At 45.8% G+C, this 22,326-nt stretch overlaps 1 protein-coding gene across 1 annotated transcript; it reads right to left on the bottom strand.

Moving 5' to 3' along the window:
- Positions 1 to 1,754: 1,754 nt before the first annotated feature.
- LOC147097957 (chromaffin granule amine transporter-like) lies at positions 1,755 to 20,721 on the bottom strand. Its single transcript, XM_085970794.1, has 9 exons — positions 20,716 to 20,721; positions 19,748 to 19,844; positions 18,492 to 18,587; positions 18,280 to 18,358; positions 16,248 to 16,299; positions 16,071 to 16,134; positions 13,975 to 14,094; positions 4,566 to 4,699; positions 1,755 to 2,059 (listed from the first exon to the last, which is right to left on the bottom strand). Exons 1-9 carry the CDS (start codon positions 20,719 to 20,721, stop codon positions 1,946 to 1,948), a joined length of 762 nt encoding a protein of 253 aa, XP_085826920.1. The 3' UTR covers positions 1,755 to 1,945.
- Positions 20,722 to 22,326: the final 1,605 nt, after the last annotated feature.

Here is a 22,326-nt window from a genome sequence, read left to right as displayed (position 1 = left end):
ACACTTCTTTGGCGTTAGCCAAGATGTCTTTTAATCGTTCAGCTATGACGTCATCATCATTTTTTTACTTACTGGTCACCGTCAGTGCCTGAATGGAGTGCCAGTCTAAACGTATCTTCCTGATCCATTCACGTCCCAACAACGGTGGACCACCATCTTGCAGAACGTATAAATACAACTTCTGTATTTCCTTGCCGTTGTATACAACAGGCACCCTTATTTTCCCTCTGGGGTATACTTTCTGCCCCGTATATGTCTTCAAGATAATGGATGTGTCTTTCAAAGGTATATGCGGAAATAGCCGCTCGTAATCCCGTCGACTTATGACGGTCAGAGCTGATCCTGTATCTAGCTCCATTTTAACTGGGGACCCCGCTATCGTGAGGGTAACCCAAATGGTCTGGTAATCTTCTTTGGCAATTACATTATGTAATTTGAGACAGCTTAGTCTCTTGTTTCCGGAGTCGCTATCGCTCTTCTGGTCTTCGGAACTACTGCCCGTCATCATTTGTACCTTTCTGTACTTTTCCTTATTGATTTTTTTTCTGTCAGTGGATTTTTTGTTTCCAGATCGGCATACACGTGCAATGTGTCCCATCTTTCCGCATTGCCTGCATGCTTTGTCCTTGAACCAGCAGTCCCTCTGGTCATGGGTGGATCTGCCGCAGCGATAACATCTCTCGAAACCCTGTGTCATTTCATGGGTGCCGAACTCCTGTGGCTTTTGCTGTATCTCTGCAGCTCCTCGTGCTGCTGCTTCGTATGATACAGCCACACTGAAAGCCTTGTCCAGTGTCAAATCTTTCTCAGAAAGTAGCCTTTTCTGTGTTCCTTCGCTTAGGAGACCGCAGACGAATTTGTCTCGTAGAGAATCTGCCAGTCCTGCCCCGAATTGGCAGTGCTTTGACAGCTTTCTTAATTCGGTGAGGTAATCAGCGTTACTTTCATTCTTGTGCTGATTCCTCCTGAAGAATTTGAATCGTTCCGCTATTAGCAGCGGTGTTGGGTTTAAGTGCTCCTGTAGGGTATCAACAATCTCCTTAAAATTCTTGTCCATCGGTTTGGCTGGAGTGATTAAGTTTTGTAACAGCCCGTATGTCCTTGCGCCCATCAGATTTAGAAGTACCGATGCCTTTTTATCATCCTCTACTTCATTTGCTGTGCAATATACCTCCACTCTTTCCACATATGTGGTCCAATCCTCTATATCACTATCGAAAGCAGTAATATTGCAGGTCTTAGGCATCCTGAAAATCAAAAATGGCGCCTCCCGCGCTTTTCTTCTTCCCTGCCGAGTAAAAATGGCGCCTCCCGCGCTTTCCCGCCGCTGCCGCTGCTGACAACGCTGTTCTCCGCGGTTTTTATTTACACATATTTTTAATAGTTGGGAGACTCGTTCCCGCCGGACTCTCTGGGACTTTTCCCTCCCTCTGCTTGGTCCGAACGCCGACCTGCTTTGCAGCGCCGGCCATCTCCCGGGTGCTCCACCCTCCGTCTCTGTTTGCCTCAGCCTTCCGACTCGCTGCTCGGCCCCGCTGCAGAGCCACCCGATCAAGCCCCCAGCCCGCCGCCCAGGAAGGATTAGTGCAGTACCTGCCACCAGCCCGGCTAGCTGGTGAAACCACAGTTTTTTTTTCTTCGACCTTCGTCTGAGGAATCGATCTCCTTGAGGTGCTGCCGAATTGCAGGTAAGTCCGTTTCCAATTCGTCGCCACTGTTGTATCCGTGTGTTAATGGAGACACGGAATGCAGAAGTTGGTTCAACAGGTGTTTACTGAACAAAGTCTGGAGGTGAACTTAAAGATACAAGACGCTATACAGGCTTATATACCCGAGTGGTCACTACCGGTATTACAGTACACAGGGACTCTTAAAGGTACATACACTACACACAGGAGTTACAGGCCTCTGCCTGACCGTCAGTACACCTGCCCTTGTTCTGAATTTACTCCATTCTCCCCGCTTCCTCATTCCTGGCCTCTGTCATCGGGAATTTTGGCTTGTCCCTCTCGGCAGTGTAGCCATTTGTATTGACAGCGTCGTCTTGTTGCAAAATCATCTGTCAATAAAAGCAAAAGAATTAGTGTTTGACTCATAGACACTGCAATATTAGCGCACAAACTCTGAACACATCCTATGAAATTTCTTTTAATCATTATTTTAGCAGAAGTGTTAGCCCATTTAAAATAAACCGATTAATGTCTCCATTAAAGAAGCAGAGTAAGGAATTCCTTGTGAAGTGTTCACACATCAATATCACACACTATGGGCTGAATTTTGCCGGCGCTCAGAGGGCGGGTTTGGAGGCTGACAAAAGATTGACAGCGGGCCAGTATCCCACTCTGTCCAAGAACACAAGTGTTGAAAATAAAGATTTCAATGTTTGACAGCAATTTACCAGAAACTTCACATAAACATTGGCTAAACCACCCAAGTGCCTACCCTTGTGTGTTGTTAGTTGGTATGCTTGTAGTAGGATGAGGGTGAGTGTGAGGCGTGGTGAGTGATATGGGGAAGTAATAATGTAGATAGAGAGACGGGTGGAGGTGCAAGGTAAGTTGGTGTGAGTAAAGATGTGAAGGAGTAGGGTAGGGAAGGCAGAGTGATGGGGATGTGATGAATGGCACAGCAGGATGAGATTGAATGTGGCATGGCAGTAATGTTTCATGATCTACTGAGATCAGAAAAAGGTTTGTGCCACTGCAGCCTGGTCCTCCTGACAACATCCTTGCTTGTGTCCTCCTGTGCAATGTGCAACCAGGCTGCGTTGGGTGTCCTAGGGAGGTGTCTTCCGCCCAGTGGAAGGGAAGAGAACCTCCCTGCGTGCTGTGACTCCCTCCAAAAGCAGATGGAGGGATTAATGGGAGAGTCTGGGTGCAGCCGTGCACCTTTGCAGTGCTCGTCAGTGTTTGCAGTACCTCAATGCTGCAGAACACTGACAGCAGAACTGTCAAATTCAATTTGGACATGGCCCCTTTAAGGAAACCGGCTGATGACGCGTCATCAAATTATGTCATCAGACCCGCTTCCTATTAATTGGCCGGGAGCCTCGCAGGGCAGACTTAACAAGGCCCATCATTGGAATATCTTGCTGGAGGCCGGGATCGAGACAGATGCAAGGTCCCCACACGCCACCGATGTCACCCGCCCCGGTTGGAAAAATCAAGCCCTATAATTCCAAGACTGCAGTTCAGTGGATTCTTCCCTTCTCAAAAGAAAAAGGACTTGCATTTATATAGCACCTTTCACAACCCCAGGACCTCCCAAGGTGCTTTACAGCCAATGAAGTACTTTTGAAGTGTAGTCACTGTTGTAATGTAGGAACGAGGCAGCCAATTTGCGCAAAGCAAACTCCCACAAACAGCAATGTGATAATGACCAAATAATCTGTTTGTGATTTTGGATGAGGGATAAATATTTGTAAGGATTCCAGGGAGAACGCCCCTGCTTTTCTTCGAAATAGTGCCATGAGATTTTTACGTCCACCTAAGGGCAAACAGAACCTTGGTTTAGCATTTTATCCTTAAGACAGATGAGATGATAAACCGAGGGAGGATGGGAGAAGTTGAGGACAATCCCCATGTGACCACCGGCTGAGCTTCCACTGTCAAGACTGGTGCAACCTGTACGTTCAATCGAGGTGTGTTGTGCAATTTGGTTCGTTCCTTCTTTCTAATGGTCTGTCAGTATATTTGAGGCCTGAGGAGTAATGGAGTGTGGGGATGGACTGGCCAACCTAGGACAACTGGAATAACTGAACAGTGAAATCACCCGCTGGACTCTTCTTGAGTTTCTCCTCGGAGCACGAGAATTTTTAGGATCACAAGAAACCGTTAGGCCAAAGAAGCCCAGAGATAAGTCCAACCTCTCACCTTGGATACAAATTGTTGAACAGCACATGGAAGAATGAGACACGACGTGCCTGGGACAGGAACTTCCTGTCCATCAGCTTCAGTGGTTTCATAGCTCAGTGTCAGAGCGGAATTGTGAATGGCTTTGGAGCTCACTCACTCGCTCACTTGTTCTTGGCTCATCCTTCGCTCACTTGCTCCTCACTCATTTCCCCACTCATTCACCCCGCCTCCTCACTAACTCATTTGTTCTCACTCACTTATTTGTTCCTCTCTGCCAATCACTTCTTCATGCACTCACTCTTCATTCCTTCACTCTCTCCCTCCTCATTCAGCCGTGGCTCAGTGGGAAGCACACTCGCCTGTGAGTCAGAAGGCTGTGTGTTCAAGCCCCACCCCAGGGATTTGAGCACAAAATACTAGGATGACAGTTCAGTGTAGTACTGAAGGAGTGCTGCAATGTCAAAGGTGCCGTCTTTCTGATGAGTCGTTAAACTGTCCTCTCAGGTGTACGTAAAAGATCCCATGACACGATTTCAAGAAGCACATGGAGGTTCTCCCTGGGTGACCTTGCTGTGCACAAATTGGCTGGGTTTCCTACATTATAACAGCTTTGGGACATCCTGAGGTCCAGAAAGGTGCTATATAAATGCAAGTCTTCCTTCCTTCCTCACTCCCTCCAGTAAATTATCTTTATAAAATAACATCTGTTACCATTTTCTCTTCTTTGGCAGGAGGATTTCGTAGGATGACACAGAGTGGAGCGTAGGACATGTTAATGACACCGATGATGACCATTAGCCATTGGAATCCAATTGCTCTGGTAATAACTCCTCCGACTGAGGGCCCTGGATGGTAAGCATAAAATTATTAATCTTTCACATGTGACATCCTCTGTTCTCAGACTAAATTAACCAACAATTCCTGTCTACCAAGGGCAGGAGCTCCTCGATTTTCTTTGAGAACATTAGTATAAAATAGTGGAAGTTTCTACAATATTTGGATTTCCAGATGACAAGATCCTACATGGAAAACTATCAGTTAAACTAAGAACCAAAGGAATCCAAGGTAGAATGTGGCACTGTATAAGAAATTGGTGAGAAAAACAGAAAACCGAGAACTTGTGAGAGATGTGGTGTCACCCTGGGGATGGAGGGAGCAATACTGGGGTTGGTGCTTGGACCCTGGTGTTTCTACATGAATGATGAATGCATAAATTAATTGAAAGCTTGTTAAATTTGCAAACAAAACTGGGTATCTCAGCTACTCCTCCTGTGCTGTGAGTGCAGTAGGGGCAGAGGATACATAAGAACATAAGAAATAGGAGCAGGAGTAGGCCATTCGGCCCCTCGAGCCTGCTCCACCATTCAATAAGATCATGGCTGATCTTCTACCTCATCTCCACTTGCCTGCACTATCCCCATATCCCTTGATTCCCTTAATATCCAAAAATCTATCGATCTCTGTCTTTAATATATTCAACGACTGAGCCTCCACAGCCCTCTGGGGTAGGGAATTCCAAAGATTCACCACCCTCTGGGTGAAGAAATTTCTCCTCATCACAGTCTTAAATGGCCAACCCCGTATTCTGAGACTGTGACCCCTGGTTGTAGACTCCCCAGCCAGGGGAAACATTCTCCCTACATCTACCCTGTCAAGCCCTGTAAGAATTTTGTATATTTCAATGAGATCACCTCTCATTCTTCTAAACTCCAGAGAATATAGGCCGAGTCTGTCTTGTTTTGCACACTTTGTACAAAAATAATGAATTGCAGGACAACGGAGTATTACAGTTTAACTTTTATTTAAGCATTAGGTCTGATGATCTGACTCATAAAGCACCGTGGGGACAAGATGGCGTTAGGACACCTAGCCTGGGTCTTTCTTTTAAAAGAAAAATGTTATGCATTACTTTTAAACCTTTCTTCTACATAATGTTCTCGGTAGCATAAACATATAAGTAAACTCAGCATTTAACTAGCACTGAAAACATCTCAACGTTTCAATAACGATGTACAGTTTTTTTTAGGGCAGCGATCCGCCTACACCCTTTGACAGTTCACAAGTCAAGGATAACTCTAGGCTTGACCTCTCGTCCCGACCTTGTGTGGTATGGAACTGAGCATGCTCCTGAATCGGTCAACAAATGAGGTTCAGGTTTAGGTTCAGGTAAGTATGATGTGTTCATCACACTCTGTTGAACTGATCCTCTCGTCGGAATGACGGTGTTGTTCCTTGGTGTTCAGGAGGGGCCTGCGATTGCGGCGGTACACCTGTCCTTCTGGGGTGCAGACGTGATACGATCGCTCAGTGTCAGCTGGCTGGATGACGACTGCTGGCTTCCAGTAGTCATGCTCCTGGATTCTGACGGATTCTCCATTGTGCAGCGGCGGCAGTTGTCTAGCTGACCTGTCATAGTATCTCTTTTGGTGTTGCTGTCTCTGTACACGTTTTGCATGCACTTGCTTGCAGCTGACTACCTCTGGCTGCAGCTGCTGGTTGGTGCTTGGAAGGATTGAGCGAAGTCTGCGGCTCATCAACAGCTGTGCTGGTGACTTGAAGTTGTCAACCGGAGTGTTGTGGTGCTCAAGGAGACTGATGTAGGGGTCTCTTTTGTCCGCTTTGGCTTTGTCCATGAGTGTTTTTGCAATCTGGACAGTTTTTTCAGCAAGGCCATTACTTTGAGGGTAATGTGGGCTTGATGTGACATGTGTGAAATCCCATGCCTTGGCAAATGACTCGAACTCTTTTGATTTGTATTGGGGGCCATTGTCTGAGACTAAAGTCTCTACAATGCCATGCCTGGCAAAGGCTGCCTTTATTTTGTGGATCACAGCTGCAGATGTGGTGCTGTGAAGCTTGTCCAGTTCAAAAAATCTGCTGTAGTAATCAACAGTCACTATGTAGTCCTCGTTGTTCCATGTGAACAGATCCGTTGCCGCGACCTGCCAGGGCCTGTCTGGGATACGGTGAGGTATCATGGGCTCTTTGACATTTGATGGGCGGCGTTCTAGACAAATGGAACATTTTCCGACAATGTCCTCAATGTGTTTGCACATTCCGGGCCAAAACATAATGTCACGTGCTCTTTGTTTGCATTTTTCCATGCCCATATGTCCAGCATGAATTTTTGTCAACATCTCTTCTCTGAGACTGGACTGATTTTCTCCCCTTTGAAGACGATTCTGTTGATTTGTGACAGTTCGTCTCTGTGGTTCCAGAATTCAGATATGCTCTGAGGGCATTTCCTCCTTTCCTCAGGCCATCCTTCATGTATGACTTTGTTCAGCAGTGTGAGTTGTGCATCTTTCTCTGTTTCTGCTCGGATCTCCTTCAGTTTTGAGTCACTCACAGGTAAGCTGTTGTACACCATGTGCACCTGCACATCCATGCCTTCACTGAGGCTGCTGTCCTGGTAGCTAAGAGACTTTCTGGAGAGCGTGTCTGCGACAGGAATGTCTTTGCCTGGACGGTGAATGATTGTGAAGTCGTACTTCTGTAGCTGAAGGATCATTCTCTGTAGCCTTGGTGGGGCTGCGGCTAGTGGTTTCCTCATGATTGACTTGAGGGGCTTGTGGTCGGATTCCACATTGACTTGTCGGCCATAGACGTACTGGTGGAAACGCTTACATCCAAACAGAATTGCATACAGCTCTTTCTCGATTTGAGCATAGTTGGTTTCACTGTCTGAGAGAGATCTGGAAGCGTAGCCGATGGGCTTTTCTTCTTGCAGTAATACTGCACCTAGTCCGTACTTTGACGCGTCCACTTGTAGTCTGAGCTCTTTGTTGGGGGTCAAAGTAGGCAAGAACGGATCCTGGTTCTCTGGTGATTAGGTCTTTCATTTTCTGAAATGCTGTGTCATGTTGTTTGTCCCACAGGAACTCATTGGATTGTTTGAGCAACTGACGCATGGGTGCGTTGATTTCGGAGAGGCTCGGGGCAAACTTGGCTAAGTAGTTAACCATGCCTAGTACTGTCTCTAGCTCTGCGCGGTTCTTCGGCGGCTCCATCTTCTTGATGGCGGAGATTTTCTCTGGATCCGGCTTAATGCCACCAGTTGAGAGGTGATGCCCGAAATAACTGATCTCGGTGGATCCGATTATGCTTTTCTCGGGGTTGAGCCGGTTACCTTTCTCCCGTGATCTTTGTAGCATCGCACGGAGGTTCCTGTCATGTTCCGCTCTATTCCTGCCATAGATGAGGAAGTTGTCTACGATTGCGACTACTCCGTCAAGGCCTTCATAGGTTTCGTCAATCTTCCGCTGGAATTCATCCTGAGCTGAGATAAGACCAAATGGTAAACGCAGAAATCGGTAGCGTCCAAATGGTGTGTTGAACGTTGTTAGCTTAGATGACTCTTCCGTGAGCTTGATAGTCCAGTATCCTGATCGTGCGTCCATTACACTGAAGTAACGTACTCCCACTAGCTTGGGTGTGATGTCATCTAGCATTGGTAGAGGGTAGTGAGGGCGTTTGATAGCCTTGTTCAAATCTCTGGGGTCGAGACAGACTCTGAGCTTGCCTGTACGTGGTTTCTCAACCACTACTAACGCGTTGACCCACTCTGTCGGTTCTGTTTCCCGGACGATGATTTCTGTATTCTCCATGCTCTGCAGCTCCTCCTTCAGGCGACTACGTAGAGCAAGGGGTATCCTTCTCGGTGGGCAAACCACAGGGGTTGCTGCTGGGTCAAGGTGAATAGTGCATTCGCCTGGGAATAGTCCGATTCCTTTGAAAACGTCAGCAAACTCCTCCATGACTGTCTGCTTCTCAACTGGTGCTGTCAATGATAGCACTAGCTTGACGAGGTCCATGTCTAAACATGCCTTTATACCTAGCAGTGGAGGTACTCGAGTGTCAACAATGTAAAAGTCCAACATCATGTCGCTTTCTTTGTACTTGCATTTCATCACGCATGTGCCTTTTACAATGAGCTGCTCACCCCCATAGCTGGTCAGTCTGTGTGAGATGGGCTGTAGCTCACACTCATCCTTCAAGCTGTGATACTCACTCAGAGGAATTACATTAACCTGAGCTCCAGTGTCTAGTTTAAACCTAAGCTCTGTGCCCTTTTTTCCTATCTCAATATCAGCAAAAGCTTGCTCAGTCTCTGAAATCTGTTTTTTCTGTGACACAGAATCAATAAACAGTTCCTCTGCATTTGGCTCTCTATCTGGCATTTGGCTGTCACTCACTGTGTGTACTGCTGTTCCGAAAACAGTCCTGCAAACTTTAGCAAAGTGGTTCCGTTTACCACATTTAGCACAGTGCCTTCCTTTGGCAGGGCATTGCACCTTTTCCCCATGCCAGTTGTTTCCATAATATCCACAGTTTTTGAAGCGTTTTATGTCTGTGTCGCTCATTTTTAGAACTCTCTCTGTTCTGAAACACATACTCTGGGCGATGTTCTTTGGTGTGTGTCTATTAACTGCGTGCACTGTCTGTTCACTCGAGCTGCTCGTGGCGCCGGTTATGGTTTTCAACTGTGCTTGGGCTATCTTGTGTGATCTAGCTATGTCCATAGCTTTGTCCAGCGTTAGCCCGGACCCAACATTCAAAAGTTTCTCTCTCACTTTAGCTGAATGTATTCCAAGACCATCTCATCTTTATCTGCATATACACAGTCTTTTACCAGTAGTTTTAACTCAGTCACAAACTGTTCAAACGACTCACTAGCTCCTTGTACTTTCTCCTGCAACTTGTACCTAGCGAATATCGTATTTGTCTTGGGCATCACATATGATTCAAAACGGTCAAAATAACTTTTCAGTACCTTTGCTTCATCCGCAGTGAGAGACCATGTGTTAAAAATGTCTCTCCCTTTTTCTCCGATCCACAGGAGTAGGTAGCTGCATCTTTCTTCCTCCCCTTTGCTTTTCAACGGACCCGAGAACATCAACTGCACATGTTGCTTGAACTTGCGCCATTCTCTATGTAAGTTCAAAGATTCCCAATTCATTCGCGGTAAGGGAGCTCCAACGATGCCCATTTCAAATCCCTGTTCTGACACCATGTCTTCTTTTGCACACTTTGTACAAAAATAATGAATTGCAGGACAACGGAGTATTACAGTTTAACTCTTTATTTAAGCATTAGGTCTGATGATCTGACTCATACAGCACCGTGGGGACAAGGTGGCGTTAGGACCCCTAGCCTGGGTCTTCAAAACAATAGCAGTCCTTACAGATGCCTGCAGGCCAATGACAACTCAGCATGTGATCACATGTGAATATAATAGGTATTCCTTACAGCTGCCTGCGGGCCAATGATAATTCAATATGCAAATGTTACAGAGTCTACTCAATCTCTCCTCATAGGACAATCCCCCCAATCCCAGGAATCAGTCTGGTGAACCTTCGTTGCACTCCCTCTATGGCAAGTGTCCATCTGAACACCAACATTTCCCAATCTCTCACCATTTAAAAAATACTCTGCTTTTCTATTTTTCCTACCAAAGTGGATAACTTCACATTATATCCCATTTGCCATGTTCTTGCCCACTCACTTAGCCTGTCTATATCCCCTTGAAGCTTTTTTGCATCCTCCTCACAACTTACATTCCCACGTAGCTTTGTATCATCAGCAAATTTGGATATATTACATTTGGTCCCCTCATCCAAATTATTGATGTAGATCGTGATTAGCTGAGGCCCAAGCACTGATCCTTGCGGTACCCCACTAATTACAGCCTGCCAACCCGAAAATTACCCGTTTATTCCTACTCTCTGTTTTCTGTCTGTTAACCAATCCTCAATCCATGCTAGTATATTACCCCCAATCCTATGAGCCCTAATTTTGTTTAATAACGTCTTGTGTGGCACCTTATCAAATACCTTCTGAAAATCACTTCCGCTGGTTCCCCCTTATCTATTCTGCTAGTTACAACCTCACAAAACTCTTAACAGATTCATCAAGCATGATTTCCCTTTCATAAACCCGTGTTGACTCTGCCCAATCCTATTATTATTTTCTAAGTGCCCTGTTACCATGTCCTTAATAATAGATTCTAGCATTTTCACTACTACTGATGTCAGGCTAACTGGTCTGTAGTTCCCCGTTTTCTCTCTCCCTCCTTTCTTAAATAGTGGGGTTACATTTGTTACCTTCCAATCTGTTCTAGAATCAATGTAATTTTGGAAGATGACAACCAATGCATCCACCATCTCTATAGCCACCTCTTTCAAAACCCTAGGATGTAGGCCATCAGGTCCAGGGGATTTATCGGCTTTCAGTCCCATTAATTTCTCCAGTACTATGTTTTTATTAATACTAATTTCTTTCAGTTCCTCATTCTCTCTAGACCCTTAGTTCTCCACTATTTCTGGGAGGTTTTTTGCGTATTCTTCCGTGAAGACAGACACAAAGGGGGCGATTTTCCCACTGGAGGCGAGATGGAGGCGGGTTTCAGTTTGGGTGGGTTTGAAACCCGCCTCCACTGATAGGTTTCAAAAATTTGCGATTTTCTCATGATTGGCCACTTGAATTCAGAAGTGTGGGATGCTCTTGGTCAATTCGTGTTTTGGGACTGAAACTCGCCTCTGTTGACAGCACTTTTCCAGTCTGATTTTATGGCTTCTTGCTCCCTTGGCTCATTCCACAGCATTTCTGCGTCTCCTGCACCACCTCCAACATCTTTTGAGAAACCACTATGTCCAATTCCAAGGCATGGGCCTACCCGAGGCTCTTGGATGAGGCGCTGCAAATGTTGTTGGAGGGGGTGACAGCTAGCATGGAGGAGCTCTTCCACTTATCTCGGAGGAAGAGGCCTGCCAAAGAAACCAAGGCTGTGTGGGTCCAGCTGGCAAGGGATATAACCTCCAGATTTGTGTGTAGATGGGGAGACTGTTTCTGTGTATTGATGAAATGCCATCCCTGTTGGAAAGCATTAAAATGATTTGAAGCCAAAATGTTGGCGTTATGCCATCTGTTCTTTCGCCTTAGGCAGCTCCACATTGCGGCCTCTGCCACACTTGCATTGTCAGGTTGGTGGCCTGAGTGAAAGGAGGCCAGAGAGTCCATTGTCAATGATGTCCTAGGATGGAGCAAAGGACATGTGCCAGCTTGGGCAACCTATGCAAATCTGGCCATGCTAAGTTCATCCCGTGCATCCCGGGCTCTGATCTCCCCCTCCTCCTCCTCCTCCTCCTCCTCATCCTCATCTGAGATCCATGCAGAAAGAAAACGAATGGTTCCCATGCTGCTTGCAGATGCCTCCTTTGGGGAAGCGTTCATTGCAAGCAGGGAGAGGGTCTTCCAAGGAGGTCCCACAGTTGATGGAGTCAAGCTGCAGCACCTCCGACTTCGGAAGGCCTTCTAAAAGTGCTCAGAGACCTTTTAAAGCCAAGGTTTGGCACCTGCAAGTAATCCTCGTTAGACCTGCAGCAGTGAGGAGGCCACCCACGAGTCAACTCGCCAGGTTTACCTGGCGTGGTTTAGGAGGTGCGTGGATCACTCTGAAAAGCTGGAAAAATCACAAGGGCCTCTCAAAATAGGCTTAGAGAGGCCCTTAACGAGCATTTAAGGATGTTAAATAGAGCAATGGCCAGCTGGAGGCGGGAGAGTTTCCTGACCTCCAAAACTGGCACCGGCAAAATCCCACGGAGGCGGGTTCCCAACCCGAGCTCTTTGAATCGCCGCCCGATGCACGCCTCCTGCAGCTGTCGGTGTTTTCAACCGGCGCTGCTGCAGGGGGCGGAAGTCAATTTCGGATCTGGGGCGTTACTGGGGCAATGCGCACGGTGATGACGTCACAATCTTCGGGTGAAGGTGATCAGGGTGCAACGCTGTAGCGCCACCGCAAAACTCCCGCCAAATATGGTGGGAGTCGATGTCAGCGCTGCGCCCGGTTGCAAAGCCATTGCGCCACGTTAGCGCCCCCGGGGGCACTAATAGGAAGCGCAAAGGCACCCAATTTCACCCCTTTCTCTCTACTATCTTTATCCCATCCTCCTTTTCCATTTTGCTTATCTCTTCTAAAAGTTAAGTATCCTGGAATATTTAGTTCCCAACCTTGGTCATTTTGCAACCACGTCTCCGTAATGGCTATTAGATCAAACTTATTCATTTCTATCTCCGCTATTAATTCATTTATTTTGTTGCGAATGCTTCGCACATTCAGATGAAGTACCTTTAGCTTTGACTTTTTTCTATTTTTCCCTGATGTCACCTTAGTCACTGATGCCCTATTATCTATGTTCATCTCTCTGCCCCTTCCTGACCCACTCTGCTTATTTTTACCCCAAACTCTGCTTTGCTCTAGAGCCTTGACATTTCAGGGGTACATTGTGCTTACGTTACTGGACTTTTAATACAGAGGCCTGGACTGATGATCTGGAGACAGGGCAGCTGGGGAATGTAAATTCAATTAAATAAATCTGGAATAAAAGCTTGTATCAGTAATGGTGATCATGAAACTGTCGGATTGTCTTAAAAACCTATCTGGTTCACTAATGTCCTTTAGGGAAGGAAACCTGTCATCCTTACCCAGTCTGGCCTATATGTGACTCCAGACCCAAAGCAATGTTGACTCTTAACTGGCCTTTGAAATGGCCTAGCAAGGCATTCAGTTGTATACCACCACCTTCTCAAGGGCAATTAGGATGGGCAATAAATGCTGGCCTTGCGAGCCACGCCCACATTATCATGAATTAATTTTTAAAAGTTAAGCGTTCCTTTAGGACTGTTAAGAGTTGAGCAGGCAACTGTGTCTTGATGTTGGACAGTGGGAATCTTGTGCAATTTCACTTAGCATCCTAGACAACATCAGCAGGGTAATGAGTTGTCCCCCTGTTGACCCTGCTTAGAAAACACCTGTTGTCTTGGCTCACACACAAAGAACGAGTGAGCTACCAAGGAGTCACAGGTGGAACTGTACCCCAGCAAAAGCCAGTGCCTCAGGAGAGGCAGGAGGAAACTGGGAAATCAAAGAAACAGTAGAATATCATCACTGGACAGAAATGGGAAAGCTGCAGAATTGAGGGTTGGCGCTGGGGTGAGAAAGTGCGTTAATTCGAAATGGTTAACACCGCCCAGCCCAGCACCATCATTGGCCACTATCAGAGAGAGAGAGGACTTGTATCTAAGCAAAAGCGCACCCAAGAAAGCGTTGGTATTGACTCACCGATTGCAAATCCCACACAAAGTGCTGTGTCAGCGATGGCGAAAACACTTCCGTACACGGACACATGACGAATGTCCACCAGGTAGCCCATTATGGGAATCATCGAGCAATCAATCATCCCTGGTCACATCAAAGGACACACTCAGAATTAAGGTTTCTACACACCCGGCAATAATTTCCAAATAGGGAATCAGATTGGAAGCATCATACTGTTCAGCTTGACAATAATGGAGGGACCCCTTCACTGATATACGCAGAGTGATTGGGGTGGGGGTGCTCTCAGCCCTAGAAACCGAACCGCTTTATGTACCCTCCACCCATGGGCTGGGGTCGGTCTTTTCTCCAGGATTCTCTTTGTGGAGTCTGTGTTCAGGAGGGGCCTGGACCCAGTTAAACCTTGTGCCTCACATGCACATTGTTGGTTGATAGTGTGAAACAGGCAGCACTACGATTCACTTTGAATCAATTTGTTGAGCGTCTGACAATAGGAGGTTTATTTTGGCTTTTAAACTTTTAGACATTGTCTACATTTAAAAATAAATTCTTCCCTTCATATTCCGCAAGCTGGACTCCAACTGAAACTGGGAGCAGGTCTCCAACTTCATGACCAGGGTTTAGTAACAGGGCCATTTTAAATCCTGACCAATATTGGATCCCTGATTAAACTTGTGCTGTGCCAGGCAGCTCAGTGCCCCAACCATTAGCAAGCAGCTCGAATCCCGCCCTCAGACATGGAGACTTGGCTCAAGTCCCAACCCATATTGACACACACTCAGGCTCCCCAAACACAAGATGCCAATCCTGGCTGAAATATCAGAGGAAGCTTCCTCGCTGATGGGAATGAAGACTGTCGTCGGGGCCTTGGTTCTGGCTGTAGTTCATCAGTAACGTCATAGTAACCACCATTTGTGTGAAAGAAAGAGCTCGGGCCTGCCAATTCAGGAGGGCTGAGTGAGAGGACCTGGAATACAGATAGGAAACATCGAAGGAAAATCGTGCCATATGCCAGAACAGAGAGCAATATTGTGGAGTTAGGAGTACAGAAACTGAAGTAACTTTATCAAGGATACTGGGCCCAGGGAGAGTAACTCTACCAATGAGCAGAGGAGATAGGACTACGGGACCTGGGCAGTGAGGTAGATTTTCTGTGTCACTGTGAGGGGTGCTGGAGGTTTCAGAGAGTAGAAAGAGACAGAATGACTTTATCACAGTTGGGTACAATTCCCAGGTCAAGCTACGTGTGTTTTTATTGAATGACTTAGTGCCCTCTTGTACATTGCTGACGGTCTGTCAGAGGAGAAGCTGTTTCATAACAACAGAAGCGTGATATCATACGATGCACAATATTATTCTGTTGTCGTGTTTAACTTGCCCTTTAAAGCCATAAAATCGAATTGCTGTAAATAGGACATCTGGAGGTCAGTTAGAGATTGTTGAGGAGGGAAGTTTGCAGATGGTGAGGTGCTGGTAAATTTCCATCTCCCAGTCAGTAGAAATAAGAAAGAAATGACTGTTTCTATACTTTTTACATAAAATGACATAGAATATCCAGCACAGAAACAGGTCATTCAACCTAACCAGTCCATGTCAGCATTTATGCTCCACTCGAGCCTCCTCTCATCCTTCCACATCTAAATCTATCAACATAACCCTCTATTCCCTTCTCCCTCATAGGCTTATTTAGCCTCCGCTTAAATGCATCTATACTATTCGCCTCAACCACTCCCTGTGTTAACGAGTTCCACATTCTCACCACCCTCTGGGTAAATAAATTTCTTCTGAATTCTCTCTTTAATTTCTTGGTGACTAGTTTTGCTCTTCCCTACAAGTGAAAACACTCTCTCTGCGTCTACTCTATCAAAACCTTTTATAATTTTAAAGATCTCTGTTAGGTCACCGCTCAACCTTCTCTTTTCCAGAGAACAGAGATCCAGCCTGTTCATCCTTTCCTGATACTTTGAAGTGTGAGGGACACTGATCTTATGAATGGATAGCAAGCTAGCTGGCTACTTAGATGACAGGCGGTTGGAGGGGAACTGGGCCTGCCTCCTGTCTGATCCTGGTTACAGGTGTAGTCATATTTTTCTGCTACTGACCTATTGTGATGCCTGCTACACAGCTGGGCGCTATCAGCTCATAAATATTAGTTGCAAGAGGAATCTAAAGCAAAAATGATATTTATATTAGGAACAAGAAAAACAAGCACTCAATGGAGCTTAAAATAGTACAAAGTGCATAGTGAAACATGCTTAAAATCAAATTGAGCGTCTTACAGTGCTCACACTGATCCCCAAAGCCACCATCCCAATCAGGGAGCACAGCCACCTGCAGATACAGAGAGAGGAAGTGTTTAAACAAATGTGCACACAGATGCTAACTGTTATGGTAGAGTATTCCTGCCACTGGTTAACCGTATGATTTCTACGAGCTGCACAATACCATTGTATGAAGTTTGTACCTCAGTCTTTTAAATCATCGGGGCTGTGTCGAATTGAAATAATTGTTTAGTTGTGTCTGAGTAATGATGAATATTTAGTAGCTGCCCGTTTCTTATCCCGCACCAAGTCCCGTTCACCCATCACCCCTGTGCTCTCGCTGACCTTCATTGGCTCCTGGTCCCCCAACGTCTCGATTTTAATATTCTCATCCTCATGTTCAAACCCCTCCATGACCTCGCCCCTCCCTATCTCTGTAACCTCCTCCGGCCCTACAACTAATGTTCCTCATAAGCTGCGCGGCCGCTCTGCAGTGCACACGGAGCCGGCTCACCTGCTTTTAAATAGGATAAACCGCGCATGCGCAGTCTTGAATGGGCCGTGCAGGCCCTCCAGTAACATAACCACTACACTCCCATACCCTTTCTTCAGATGGTGCAGCAGCTACGGATCTGTAGGAAGGTGTTTGTTTGAATGAAATCACTTGAGGTAGTAATGAGACCATTGAGTTTATGCTGTACAGAGCTCACCATTACAGTAAGGAGTTCTGCTTCTTCGATGGCATAACACACTCTGTGACCACAGCTGCATTGATGGACTTGCCATGTGGAATGGAATCAAAGTGCAAATAACAGGAAAGTTGAGTAATCACAGAGCTTTAAGGACCCTTCAATTCCTTCCTTATACCAGGTTTTTATCTGAACCATTAATACAAGGTAAAGGTCCAATAGTGATTGGCTGCGATTGATGAACATCACTGCAGTCGCAGACTGAACTCACTCAAACCAGGTTAGCACCAATAGCTGACCCAATGTAAATTCACATTTATCTAAACAGTCTTCTAAACTGTAATTAGCAGAAATATACAGAAACATTCTGAGAGAGCTCTGCAGTTGATTTCCCTGCTAACTCAGCACGTTTATTCAGCAAGTAGCTGAACTGCACAGACCAGAAAGGTCACAAGAGTCCCAGACTTTGCTGAGTTGGCTAGAATGAGCTGGTGCAGCGATAGGGGGCAGGTGCAACGGAGCTCAGTGTCCCTGGCTCAGGGGAAAAAAATCAACCGGGATACCTGCACTGGATTACTGCTCAGTGACCCCTGCTGGAACGTGCACATGAGACCAGGGTGGGATGGGCTGTGATGCCAACTCCCACTTAAAGGCTCACACATTAAGAATGGCCATTTGGTTGAGGTACTGAAGAGTGACTCAGCAAGAGTCTTCACCTTCAGGAGAAAATTGTGAGGAGGGGATGGGGGGAGAGCTGTTTGGTTTGGAGTGTAACCCAGGGGGTGTGGATCAGAATTAGAAAGAAAGATCTTGAATTTATAGACTGCCTTTTACGATCTCAGGACATGCCAAAGCGCTTCACAACCAATTACAGGAAACTTTCGATTTACCGGCACCTAAATAACCAGAAATCTCGGTTAACCGGCAAAATTCAGGAGTAGGTTCAGGTAAGTTTTATTACTTGCCTTCCTCCATCTGTTGCTGTGCAAGGGTGTGGCTGCAGCTGTTGTTAAGCTACAGAGACGCTTGGAACTTTTGGCCATTGTTCTGAACCTGTTGCTAAGCAACAGGGTTTGTTGCTTTATACGGAGCTCTCGGCTCTCCGTATCTTTTACTATAGCGTTCGGTTATCCGGAATTTTTGATGAACCGGCACCACGTCGGTCCCGTCGGTGCCAGATAAAAAAAAGTTTCCTGTAAGTACTTTTGAAGTGCAGTCACTGTTTCAACGAATCTTGTACCTTAAATCTGGTGGGTGTAGATCCCATAGGATATGTTATTGTTTCTTAATTACCACACTATAAAGAATGACTGAGTTTCATCTCTGAGCCAGTCAGTGCACATGTCCCATATCGTTCCTACCTGCCCATTTTGTTGGCAAGAACACCGAAGAGATTTGTGCCCATCATGTAGCCGATGGTGGAAGGCAGGAAGGCCAAACCTATCAGAAGAAACAATATTGGGTTAATCCAGGTCAGGAAATGGGGGAAGAAGCTGACTGTACCTCTATCTCATGTGTCACCAGACCTGATGTTTGATAAAATGGTTTTAACTCGGTCTTTGTGTAAACGTACCCAGGTGCAGTTTAGGAGAACACATGGTCTTCATCATCCAGATTGGCAGTGCCTGCTCCAGCATAGCAATGGCCATATTTGAGAAGCACAGGCTTCCTTGAAATAAATAACAGGCTCACCTATTAATCTGTACATAGACTTATCTGAATGCATACTTGACAAATCTGTGATGAAAGTCTGAACAAATGGGAGATTTCCCCAGAGCATTTCAGATGAGAAAGAAGCCAAAGTGTTCCACTCACTTAGATCTTTCCCCATCTGTGTACTCCACAAGACACACTATCATTGCAGGGTCGTACGCAAGTGATTCAACCCTTACTTACCTCACCACTAAGCTGGGATACACTCTTCATGCAGAGAGCCCCATTCAGCTCAACAAAAGTCAGCTCCTGAGGAGAATTGAGCTTCCAACATAATAAGGACAGGGATTATAGAAAGTTCAGCACTTTACCATTAAAGGTATCAGGCTATGCCTGTACAGTGGTTTGGTGCATAGGTGTATCCAGTCTTGGCGTGACAGATTGGTACCCACTCTTTGACCCAACTCTTTGGGAAAAAATGACATTCTCTTACATTGTATTCCTTTCTTAATTTTTAAAAATTCATGCTCATGATGTGGGCATCACTGCCAAGGCCGGCATTTATTGCCCATCTCTAGTTGCCCTGAGAAAGTGGTGTTGGGCCGCCTTCTTGAACCACTGTTAGCAGCTTGGTACAACTGAGTGGCTTTCTGGGCCACTTCAGAGGGCAATTAAGAGTCAGCCACATTGGTGTGTGACTGGAATCACATGTAAGCCAAACCGGGTAAGGACGGCAGCTTTCCTTCCCCGAACCAGTTGGATTTTTACGACAATCTGACAGCTTTATGGTCACTCTCTGGATCATTAGTCCAGGCCTCTGGATTACTAGTCCAGTAGCACAACCACTACACTACTGCACCCATTACTTCTTGGATTCTGATTGTGTCACAGTCTCTGAAACTTCCCTTAGGAACAGACCGATAGAGCACATAGGTCTGAGGCAGAGGTACAAATGAACTGCCTTGTTTGTACAAGCTCCCTGTAGTTCTTCTAGATTAACATTCACGCTTTATTACCCAACAAAGCAAGCTACAGAGTATCTTAGAAACCAGGCTTCCTGTACATTGAAAACCATCCCCAATAGATGGCCAAGTTAATGTTTCTCAAAATACTGGACAAACCCTAAGAAGATCTCAGCTCTGCCCGGTACAATGCATAAAGAATGGATCTGCTTACCGGCAGCGATCAGAATGTAGGGGTCTCTCAACAGTGTTAGTAGTGATGACCCTTTCTGACTCTGTAACCATAGTAACAGAAATAGCAGTGAGGAGAGCTGCCATGTAAGCCCTCAGATCATTGAAGAGATCCAACAGTGGGGGCAGCTTGAATTCTGACAGAAGAGGCAAAGTGCTAATGTAGCAAATTGTTTATAGGGAAGCATAGACCCTAGTGTAGCATTAACAGATGAAATCAAGTCCCAAAACTGAAGTAATGGGTTTCTCATTAAAATCCTGAACATATCTTTCAGATATATTGTAAATTCCTGATCGAGTGCTAAAACAGAATTGGATGTCCTCCTCAGTTGAATCTCACCTGTTCTGCTCATATAACCTGTCTAATTCAGGATGTTGAACAGCTGGTTCTGTGAGTAGAACAGACAGAAAGAGTGAGATCAGTCTGAGCAGAAGCCTCATTGTAGATCCAGATTTTTAATGTTCACTCTCTGAATTGAAAGATACACTATTAGAGATTGCTCTTGTATTCCTGCCATTTCCACTTCCTCTTCTTTCCCACTACGATCCTGCCCACCAGAATTCTCTTCCAAGATTCCGTGGCTTTGCTACCTCTTTACCCAGCTTCAAAGGCCTACTTAAAAACCCTTCCCTTTACAGTGCCATCAGACTCTTTCCCCTAAATTATTTTCCTTCTATGGCTTTGTGTCTACTTTTTCCTTCCTTGTTAAGCTCTTTGAGAAGTTTACTTTACGTGACACCCATCAACTCTATCCTCACTGACCTACAATGGCTCCTGGTCCAACAACGCCTCAAATCTTATCCTTGTGTTCCTATCCCTCCATGGCCTCGCCCACCCAATCATCTCTGTAACCTCCTCCAGCCGTATAATGCTCCAAGAACTCTGTGTTCCTCCAATTCTGGGCTCTTGATCATCCCCAATTTCCTCTGCTGCACCAGTGGCAGCCTTGCCTTCATCTGACTGGGTCCTAAGCTCTGGAATTCCCTCTCTAAATCTCTCCACCTCGCTACCTCTCTGTCCTCCTTTAAGACGCTCATTAAAACCTACCTCTTTGACCAACCTGTTCTAATATCTCCTTATGTGGATCGGTATCAAATTTTGTCTGATAACGCTCCTGTGAAGCGCCTTCAGATGTTTTACTAGTCTGAAGGTGCGATATGAATGCAAGTTATTGTTGTGAGGTTCTCGATAGAAATGTAAGTTGCTGATGGAGGAGAGAACAGACTGATTACTTACTTCTGCAGTAGCCTTACTGGGCTGAAGAATGCAGAGCTGGAGAGCTAAGTAAAGTAGAGACAGGAATTTAGTAATTCAATAATTAAAGCGAGTTCGTAGTTATACAGTAGTAAGTTATTAGATAAAGCATGTTATTTAAGCAAGCTATTAGTTAAAATGAATTATTTTGGTTGGGCTTCTCGTACATTACAGACATTCCTAGGTGCCATGTGCAGTGGCTTTATCTCTCTTGATTATCTTTCCCTCAATTTATTTTTGTGGATCCCAGATTGTGACATGGAAAGAACCTTTGACCTCTGTCCGCGCCCCCCCCCCCCCCATATGCATTATTTCCTAACTAAGGGGACAGGAGATGACTTGCTCTCCAACCTCTGCCTCTGACAGATGCCCACATGCTGGGCTGACTCTTCTGCCGGCCTGTTCCTCCCCCAGTGGGAAAGGGGCTGAACTTTGCCCTGGGGACTTCCGAATTTCATGGCTGAGGTGGAAGCTCACAGTTACTGAGCCTAGTTAATTGTATCATAGAGCATCTACCAGGGAATCTCCTGTGAGAGTGACCACTGTGGGAGGGGATTGGAGAGAGGACCCTTTACACACAGAGGTAACACCCAATGGATGTACCAATCCACTCTGCAGCAATTCCTCAGATGGTCAAGGAGATTGATATTATAATTAGCTAAATGATGCACATGGAAAAGATGCCACTGCCGATACAAGGAGAGAATCCAGTCCTCTTAGGTCAGTATAAATGTGAGGGGGGGGGCGGGGGGAGCAACAAGAGTCAGATTTTAGGAAATCTCTTTACAATGACAATTTGCCTGTCAACTGGTAAAATCGTATGTTGTTAACAAATGCTATACAATAAAACCAATTGAAGAGGGCCTCTTTGGAATGGCGGGCCGTGGGTTTGCTCTGTGATTGCCCACATAGTGACTTCCCAGAATCCTAGCTGGCACAGCTGGGAAGAAGCACCTTTAATTAAGGTTGGAAAGATCCCACAGGTGAGAGCAGCTGGTTCAAGAACCGGATTGGCCCAGACTAGGCTGGCGATCACTGCCCGCTGTCTCCAGCGAGGATGATGCATAGAATGGCGGGGCTGAAGGGTGGGGGGAAAGTACTATCTGCCTGACAATGATATCAAACTGCTGATTCACATGAACTGGAACATTTAATTGGGAGAACATGTTGTCCATAAAGCTTTCCAGTAAATTAGGGCTCCTTTATAATTTAACAAGATTATACCAACCTCCATTGAATAAGGTCAAGGCTGCCAAAGTCAGAAAGGGAGCTGACTTTCCTACAAATTCATACATCACACTTCCAAA

This window comes from Somniosus microcephalus, chromosome 30 (genome assembly GCF_052327205.1).
Source record: "Somniosus microcephalus isolate GS21.2 chromosome 30, FLI_Smic_1.0, whole genome shotgun sequence".
NCBI lineage: Eukaryota > Metazoa > Chordata > Chondrichthyes > Squaliformes > Somniosidae > Somniosus > Somniosus microcephalus.
Note: the sequence above shows the minus strand (reverse complement) of the source record. Positions and strands in the feature narration are given on the sequence as shown.

Excerpts from the sequence above, each read along its gene's own strand:
- LOC147097957 (XM_085970794.1), bottom strand. Across the intron at positions 14,095-16,070 it reads TGTAGCAGGCATCACAATAG|GGATGATTGATTGCTCGATG; the intron begins GTCAGTAGCAGA and ends TGATGTGACCAG. Across the intron at positions 4,700-13,974 it reads TTGTGTGGGATTTGCAATCG|GGCCCTCAGTCGGAGGAGTT; the intron begins GTGAGTCAATAC and ends CTTACCATCCAG.